We start from the raw sequence: 9,426 nt of genomic DNA on the forward strand, positions 1-9,426 counted from the left end.
AAGCAGAAAAGAGAAACAGCCATGGTGCATCTGCAGCAGCACAACCAGGTGCCGACCTTTAAAGCCCTAAACAGCCTTGGCCCAGTATACCTGAAGGAGTGTCTCCACCCCCATTGTTCAGCACGGACACTGAGGTCCAGCACCGAGGGCCTTCTGGCGGTTCCCTCCCTGCGAGAAGTGAGGTTACAGGGAACCAGGCAGAGGGCCTTCTCGGTGGTGGCGCCGCCCTGTGGAACGCCCTCCAGATGTCAAGGAAATAAACAACTATCTGACTTTTAGAAGACATCTGAAGGCGGTCCTGTTTAGGGAAGTTTTTAATGTTTTATGTTTTGTTCTGTTTAATATTCTGTTGGGAGCCACCCAGAGTGGCTGAAGAAATCCAGCCAGATGGGCGGGGTATGTATGTATGTATGTATGTATGTATAAATAAATAAATAATATTTATTTATTTATTTATTTATTTATTATTAATAATATTCCTTCACCTGCCCTCATTTGGCATTGGTCTCTGCAGCCACAGGATACGCTGCAACCTCCCAACAGTTTGACTTCACTCCCAAAAGCGCAGACGTTTCCGAGGCAGACGGATGCCAACAACATTCCCCTGTTGCCTTCCCTTCCTGTATTTTAATGTCTATTTATTGAATTTGATATCCCACCTTTTTCTCCAAGGAGTTCCAGGTGCCTTACATGGTTCTTCCCCTCCTCATTTAATTCCCCCATTAAGAACCCTGCAAGGTAGGTTAGGCCAGGAAGCCATGACTGGCCCAAAATCACCCAGTGAGCCTCATGGCGAAGTGGGGGGGGGGCAGGATTTGAACCTGGCATCTCCCAAGGCCCTAGTCTGACACTCTGACCATTTTGCCACATTTCAATATATATATTGATATGTGTCCTACCTCAAAAAGCAGGAGGCCGTACAGACATGTGGCAACAGCAACAGATCACAAAAATAATTTAAAATGCATTTATTCTGCGGTACCAAAAAATACCTTGTAAGAGTCTCACCCGCACAAGAACAAGTAAAAAAACAATTGGCCCAGCCAAAGAAGGGGTGTGCTTTCTTTTCTCTCCAGCTTCAAAGGGAATTCAGCAAATCAGTTCCGTTGACCAACAGTGTAAGTAAACTTAAGGGTGATGCTGGTGTTAGTTATGCGCACACCCTTATGGTTACGTTCGTTGACATTTTGGCCTCGGTGTTCAAAGTAGATGTAGCGGACACCAGGAGGGCAGCCAAAGATGGAGTAACAAACCTACAGGATTGGGGGGGGGGAGAGAGAAAGATGGGTGGTGATTTGGGTAAAGTTTCATTTATGCATTATTATTCCTTGCCTGTCCCTTCACCAAAATGTCCCATAGGGAAGGCTGTTGCAGCATTTATTTCAAAGTACAGTTGTACCTCAGTTTCCAAACATAATCCATTCCGGAAGACTGTTCGAGTTCTGAAACGTTCGAAAACAGAGGCGCAAAGGAAAGTCTGCAAATTTAATAAACAAAATTGAGAAAAATAACATACAGTGGTATCTCGGCATGTTCGACTTCCGAGGTGTGTTCGAAAACCGAAGCATTTACTTTCAGGGTTTATGGCGTTCAAAAACCGAAAAGCTTTGTCAACAGAGACGTTCAGAAACCAAGGTACCACTGTAATTTTCAAAATAAGATTTGCAAATGCAAAATAAAGTAAGATTTGCTAATCCAAAAATAAAATTTGTCTAGAGTACATAATAAGGGACGCGGGTGGCACTGTGGTCTCTAAACCACTGAGCCTAGGGCCTGCTGATCGGAAGGTCGTGGTTCGAACCCCCGCAACAAGGTGAGCTCCCGTTGCTTGGTCCCAGCTCCTGCCAAGCTAGCAGTTCAAAAGCACGTCAAAGTGCAAGTAGATAAATAGGTACCACTCTGGCGGGAAGGTAAACAGTGCTTCCGTGCACTGCTCTGGTTTCGCCAGAGTCATGCTGGCCACATGACCCGGAAAAACTGCCTGCGGACAAACGTTGGCTCCCTCAACTAGTAAAGCGAGATGAGCGCCACAACCCCAGAGTTGTTCATGACTGGCCTTAACTGTCAGGGGTCCTTTACCTTTACCTTTAGAGTACATAATAAAAACAGCCATAAATGCAAGAGGAACAAAAACGCAACAGTAATCTTTTAAAAGCTGTAAAAGGAATGAATATATCGAGACAGTTATGGAATACACACAACTGTTCCAAAATGGAAGAGCACAGTAGAAATTGTGCAACAGAGGTGAACCCCACAAAGATAGGGGGCAAGGCAGAGATCTCTTTTAGGACCCATTTGCTGCAGACTGCGACTCCTTGGCCCCAAACTTCCATCTGGGTTATTAATAAATAAATAAATAAAACCAAACAGTGTTATCTTGGTTCCTGAACAGAATGTGTTCCAGAAATCCATTCATTTTCCAAAACCAAGGTGCAGGTGCGCAGAAACAATAGTGGAAGCCGCAGTGGATGTTTGGCTTCCGAAAGCATTAGAAAACCGGAAGACTCACTTCCAGGTTTCGATTGTTCGGAAGCCAAAACGTACGAGTACCAAGGCGTTCAGGAATCAAGGTACCACTGTAAAAAATTTTTATTATTTATACCCTGCCTATCTGGCTGGGTTTTCCCAGCGACTCTGGGTGGCTTACAGTTAAGTTTTATTTATTTATTCGACTTATATACTTCCCTTCATCTCAAGATCTCAGAGCAGTTCACAAGGTGAAAATACAAGGTGAAAGCACAAATAAATGGTCAAAACAAAAACAACAAAACAGTAACCTCCCTCCCACAAACATATTGCCCAATTATTGCCCAGTCTCAAATCTTCCATTCTTGGGCAAGGTGATTGAGCGAGTGGTTGCTGAACAACTCCAGGCACGCCTGGAAGAAGCGGACCATTTGGATCCCTTCTAGTCGGGATTCAGGCCTCATCATGGGACTGAAACTGCCTTGGTCGCACTGGTTGATGATCTCCGGCGGGCTAGGGAAAAAGGTGACAGCTGTTTCCTAGTTCTGCTGGATCTCTCAGCGGCGTTTGATACCATCGACCATAAAATCCACAGGGCGGGCGCCACTACCGAGAAGGCCCTCTGCCTGGTTCCCTGTAACTTGGCCTCTCGCAGTGAGGGAACCGCCAGAAGGCCCTCGGAGCTGGACCTCAGTGTCCGGGCAGAACAATGGGGGTGGAGACGCTCCTTCAGATATACTGGACCGAGGCCGTTTAGGGCTTTAAAGGTCAGCACCAAAACTTTGAATTGTGCTCGGAAACGTACTGGGAGCCAATGTAGGTCTTTCAAGACCGGTGTTATATGGTCTTGGCGGCCGCTCCCAGTCACCAGTCTAGCTGCCGCATTCTGGATTAGTTGTAGTTTCCAGGTCACCTTCAAAGGTAGCCCCACGTAGAGCGCATTGCAGTAGTCCAAGCGGGAGATAACCAGAGCATGCACCACTCTGGCGAGACAGTCTGCAGGCAGATAGGGTCTCAGCCTACATACCAGATGAAGCTGGTAAACAGCTGCCCTAGATACAGATTTGACCTGTGCCTCCATGGACAGCTATGAGTCCAAAATGACTCCCAGGACAGAACCCTGAGGCACCCCACAAGCGAGAGCCCAGGGTTCTGAACACTCATCCCCCACCACCACTTTCTGAACACAGCCCAGGAGGAAGGAGCGGAACCACTGTATGACAGTGCCCCCAGCTCCCAGCCCCTCAAGACGGTCCAGAAGGATGTCGAAGCAATAAACAACTTCCTGACATTCAGAAGACATCTGAAGGCAGCCCTGTTAGGGAAGTTTTTAATATGTGACATTTTAGTGTATTTTTCATCTTTGTTGGAAGCCGCCCAGAGTGGCTGGGGAAACCCAGCCAGATGGGCGGGGTACAAATAAATTATTATTATTATTATTATTATTATTATTATTATTATTATTATTAAGGCTGTAGAATATTAATCAGCATAAGGCCTGGTTGAAGAGAAACGTTTTCATCTGGCACCTAATATATATAATGAGGGCACCAGGTGAACCTCCCCGAGGAGAGCATTCCACAAATGGGGAGCCACTGCAGAAAAGGCCCTGGCTCTTGGGTTGCCACCTTCTGGACTTCTGATGGAAGGGGCACACAAAGGTGGGCCTCAGATGATGATTGCAGGGTCCGGGTCAGTTTATATGGGGAGAGGCAGTCCTTGAAGTATTACGGTCCTGAGCCGTTTAAGGCTTTATAGGTCAAAACCAGCACTTTTTAATTAATTGGGTCCAGAAACTAATTGGAAGCTGGTACAGTTGGTGCCAGGTGTAATATGCTCAAACCATCTTGCCTTGGTGAGCAACCTGGCCGCCAAATTCTGCACCAGCTGAAGCTTCCGAACCGTCTTCCTTCTTACCTCTCGCCACCTTCCATGTTTAGATCCATTCATGAACAAGTCTTCAGAACACCGCTCTCTTAGGACCCTGAAGTCTGCTGATAACAGCTGTACCCGCAGCTGGTATTGGGTGCCTTTGGTGCAGTAAAAACTATATTGAGAGACAGAGAAACAGAGAATATGGCACACCATAAAAATTGTACTAAATCCTCACTCTCACAAGGAGCTAAAATCTAAGAAGAGCCTGGCTGGTGGATCAGGACAATGGCCCAGCTTAGCCCAGAATTCTCTTCTCTTCCTCTAATAATTGTCAAAGTTGTAACAGATATCATCTTGGCCCCTCTCCTGCCAATTACCGCTGGGCAGTTAGTGGCGGATGACCCTGTGGCTGGTCACTCCAGCTACTAGCCAAAGACCCCTGCTGGAGCCCACCCCACCCATGTTGGTAGAAGCCATGATGACAGAGTTTTGTTGGCCAGGGTAACTGGCAGGCAGTCACTGTCCACCTTAGGAAAGCAATGTGTATCTTTTAAGGAAGCTGTCACGCCACCAAAGCTGGGCTTGGCATGGTGGTGAAAGCCTGCACAGGTCCAAAAAAGTTGGACCACTATTGCAGCCTATTGCCAACTTTGGAACTGTCCGTGGTCCTGAAATCCAGGTCCTATCAGACACACTTGTCCCAATCCATCTAACTCGCTGGCCAACTCTGGAACTTCCCATGGTCCTGAACCCTAGGTTCAATCAGACCTGTGCCATTGTCCTGTCCATCTGCATTTCTTAGTCCAGAAAGTATTGATTTGATGTGTAGAGATCTTTCCTATTCTAATTAATTCAAGAGGGTTCTGGAAGCTTCTCTGTGTGAAAGAAACAAGCAGAAGGTTCGTGATGTTTGGGTTATTACTTCAGAGAAGATGAGTACAGCTGGTTTAAACTGGTTCTGTTATCTCTTTCAGTCAAGGTCACTCTGACTATAAAAGTAGGGCCAGGAGGAGCCTGGCTTTCACATTCACTTTCTATCTCTCTTCCTTTGGGTGTGGTGTTCTGTACATAGTATGTTTAGTGTTAAGATTTAAACTTATTATAAGTTTAAGTTAATTCTGCTGCAACTGGATTTCTTATGGACTGTGCCAATCCTGAATGTATTGGATTTGTGACCATTATGCTCATTTGCCTTCAGTAGCAGTAAAGCTCTGCTAGATGAAATATAATTGCCTCTGATCTATTTTTGGGAATCCTGCAACATGTTTGAGTTTTTACTCTACTAACTATACTGTGGTACCTCGGGTTACATACGCTTCAGGTTACATACGCTTCAGGTTACATACGCTTCAGGTTACAGACTCCGCTAACCCAGAAATAGCGCTTCAGGTTAAGAACTTTGCTTCAGGATGAGAACAGAAATCGTGCTCCGGCGGCGCAGCGGCAGCGGGAGGCCCCATTAGCTAAAGTGGTACTTCAGATTAAGAGCAGTTTCAGGTTAAGAACGGGCCTCTGGAACAAATTAAGTACTTAACCCAAGGTACCACTGTACATTGGAATCTACTCTGGATCAATATGGAGTAGAATTTCCATGACATGGCCAACCCATTGGCCACTTCTATCCTTTCGATCTACTGGAACCTTTGAGATGTCTTCTTGCCACACAAACTCACCAACAGCCACAATGGCACACACTGCACTCACCAGTCCGTCACCACAACGGTGGGTTTGACCCTGTCTATCAGCTCATCCCAGTAGCCTTCGTCCTTCAAGATGATGAACTGAGACTTGGCGCAGAGCCTAAGTGAAAACCACAAAGTAACACCATCACTATCCTGCCTTTTGCTCCAAACATTTGGGGACGGGGGAAGTCGGCCGCCAGAAGCGCCAAACCAAATGCAGCCCATTGAAGGAGGCTCATCAACCCACCCGTGGAGATGGCTAGCAAGCCTCACTGCAGAAGGGCACTTGGGCTTGGCCACTTATTAACAGGGTGCTCTAGGGAAATCCTGGCCTCTGTTTGGGGGACGTTGGTTGGTTGGTACTGGATCCTGCCTGGTTTAGTGTGCAAGGAGAAAGTTGCAAACCTGAAATCCACTCCCTGTGGTAGGGCTTTGAAAAAGTCCTGTGGAACACACGACCCACAAAGCTGAAAGGAGGCCAGAAAACAGAGGTTGTGGGAATGCTCTTCATAGTGGTCTGCTAAGTGGTCCCAGGCCCTAAGGAAGTTAGATTAGCTTCAACCAGAGCCAGGGCCTTTTCAACTCTGGCTCCGGCCTGGTGGAACGCTCTGTCTCATGAGACCAGGGCCCTGCAGGATCTGATCTCTTTCCACAGGGCCTGTAAGACAGAGTTGTTCCGCCTGGCCTTTGGCTTGGAGCCAATTTGATTCCCTCCCCCTCTTTCTTTTTTCTTTTCCTTTCTCCTCTTGCGATGAGGCTACATTTTAATATTTTAATGTTTCAATATTTTAATGTTGTATTTTAATTTTGTTTTTAAGTTGTAATCATTCAACTTGTTTTTATTATTGCTTGTTAGCCGCCCTGAGCCCGGCCTTGGCTGGGGAGGGCGGGGTATAAATAAAAATTATTATTATTGTTGTTATTGTTATTATTATTATTATTATTATTATTATTACAGAGTCTGTTAGCCTCCTGAGAGGCAGCATGGTGTTCTGATCAGCATATAAAACATACAAAGCTGCCTTATACCATTGTTCCATCTAGCTCAGCATTACCTACACTGACTGGCAGTGGCTCTCCAGGGTTTCACGCAGAAATCTCTCCTGACCCTACCTGGAGATCCTAGGGATTGGACCCAGGACTTTCTGCATTCAGAGCAGGTGAGCTGTGGCCCTTCCTACATTCTGTGCTGAGAAGTTAATACAGTGGTACCTTGGTTCTCAAAAGCCTTGGCACTTGAACAAATTGGCTCCTGAACGCCGCAAACCTGGAAGTAAGTGTTCCGGTCTGCAGGCAGTTTTCAGAAGCCAAATGTTTGACGCAGCTTCCGCTTGAGTGCGGGAAGCTCCTTGCAACCGATCAGAAGCCGCGCCTGTTGGGTTTTTTGACTACGTGCTATTCTGTGCAGCTTCACACAGAGTCAATTAGGAGTTGGCCAAAGGCCAAGAAGACTGAGCAGAGGAGTTATCTGCCTAGAGATATGAAGACTTGGAAACAGCTCTACCATTGGTTGAAGTCTCACACAGGCATGATGATTTATGACCTTACTGACTGGAATGTGTTGGTTGGTCAGTGTAGTGTTCTGAGAGTCATTTGGAGTTTGTTAAGAGAGAGCTAGTTAAGATCCGTGTATCTGTTCATGTATACAGTAACTTGTAAACACCTTATAAGTAATTAAGTTACTAGTAGCAGGTGTACCCAGGTACCACGGGTGGCGCTGTGGGTTGAACCACAGAGCCTAGGACTTGCCGATCAGAAGGTCGGCAGTTCGAATCCCCGCTATGGGGTGAGCTCCCATTCCTCGGTCCCTGCTCCTGCCAACCTAGCAGTTCGAAAGCATGTCAAAGTGCAAGTAGACAAATAGGTACCGCTCCGGCGGGAAGGTAAATGGCGTTTCCGTGCGCTGCTCTGGTTCGCCAGAAGCGGCTTAATCATGCTGGCCACATGACCCGGAAGCTGTACGCCGGCTCCCTCGGCCAATAAAGCGAGATGAGCGCCGCAACCCCAGAGTCGGCCACGACTGGACCTAACGGTCAGGGGTCCCTTTACTTTACCTTTAGCAGCATTTTGTTCCTGCTTCGTCCATTCTGCCTGCAACTGATTGCTTTCTAGAACTCTGCATATGCTCTGCTAAGGTCTGGCTAAGGTCCTGCAACAGGTCAACGTTGCAAAACACCAATAGGTTTCCGAATGGTTTCAGGAGTCGGGCGGATTCCGGGAATGGATTAAGTTCGAAAACCAAGGTACCACTGTCCCTGGGGTTTCTTTTGGTGGGGGGGAATGGTTGTAGTTTCATGCAGGTATGTCTGACCCTATACCAATTTATTGGATATTAAAAAGAACTCATTAGATTGAAGTTGCTGAAGTAAGTTGTGATTATTATTAATATTATAAGAAACTGGTCCAGGATTGAGGAGAGGGTATCTAAAGGCAGGCTTCCATGCCTGCCCAAGATTCCCCGCAGGAAAACAGTGAATCGCTCTCCCCATCTCCAGCTGAATCCCAGATCAAACGGTATTATCCTTACCCATCACAAGCAGCAAAGCATTTTTTAACCTGAAGACAGGGCCCATCATCCACAGGGCGGTTCCGCAGAAGAAAGTCCCTCATTCCAAGTCGCAGTGAGGCCTTTTCAGACACTTCCTGAATTTTCCATTGGGCCTCTCCAACAGTCTTGGTTGTCCAGTAGTCCAAGCCATCTGTAGGAAAAGGAAACAAGTGATAGGGAAGGGTTAACAATATAAGAAGAGCCCTGATGGATCAGGCCCAAGGTCCATCTAGTCCAGCATGCTATTCACACAACCTATAAATTACTGGGAAATTTATGAAAGGGCATATTAAATAACATAATTTAAATACTTGTGGCATTGAGTGGTGTAGATATCTCAGGTTGTCAGTAAAACAGTGTACATCGTAGGCTACAATCCTAACCCCATTTACCTGGGGGTAAGCTCCACTGAATTTAATAGGACTTGCTTCTGAGTAGACACGGTTTGGACTGCATTTTTAAGTTCACAAGGACTAATATTTTAAAGCGGGATCCAGAAATGAACTTTAAAATACTCCTGTTTTTTCCAATAGCTAGTACTACCAGCTTTTTGCCAGTTTTAATGCTCAGTTCCACTTTCCTGGGAAATCATGAAAACTGGAGTTCTGTAAATGCGGCTCTGGGATGCTGCCCCAGAAATCTGCAACTCCAGGGAGGGGGGGCTGGAGTCCATTGGGACTGGGAGGGCAGAAGGCAGAGAGCACAGAGCCAATGACAAGAGAACCAACCAATTCTAGTTTGCTTGTCTCCATTCCTTTTCCTGTTGAGTTCAACACAGGCATCACTGTGGAGGAGGAGGAAGTTGTCAGTACCAAACCCTGAGATGGTTGGAAAAAGTCAGGCAGGTGGGAACAG

General features: G+C 46.5%; 1 protein-coding gene across 2 annotated transcripts; it reads right to left on the reverse strand.

Annotated features, from left to right (window-relative positions):
* Positions 1 to 920: 920 nt before the first annotated feature.
* On the reverse strand, positions 921 to 8,663 carry LOC309536445 (F-box only protein 6-like). 2 transcript variants are annotated; one of them, XR_014221514.1, is made up of 4 exons: positions 7,236 to 7,312; positions 6,046 to 6,141; positions 4,384 to 4,513; positions 921 to 1,253 (listed from the first exon to the last, which is right to left on the reverse strand). XR_014221514.1 is itself a non-coding variant. In XM_082230690.1 (4 exons), exons 1-4 carry the CDS (start codon positions 8,631 to 8,633, stop codon positions 1,098 to 1,100), a joined length of 465 nt encoding a protein of 154 aa, XP_082086816.1. In that variant the 5' UTR covers positions 8,634 to 8,663; the 3' UTR covers positions 921 to 1,097. The 2 variants fall into 2 exon arrangements, 1 of the variants encoding a protein (XP_082086816.1); XM_082230690.1 differs by lacking the exon at positions 7,236 to 7,312 and adding an exon at positions 8,551 to 8,663.
* Between the last annotated feature and the right edge of the window lie 763 nt (positions 8,664 to 9,426).

The sequence above is a fragment of the Podarcis vaucheri genome, assembly GCF_965113315.1.
Source record: "Podarcis vaucheri genome assembly, chromosome: 7".
NCBI classification, from domain to species: Eukaryota; Metazoa; Chordata; class Lepidosauria; order Squamata; family Lacertidae; genus Podarcis; species Podarcis vaucheri.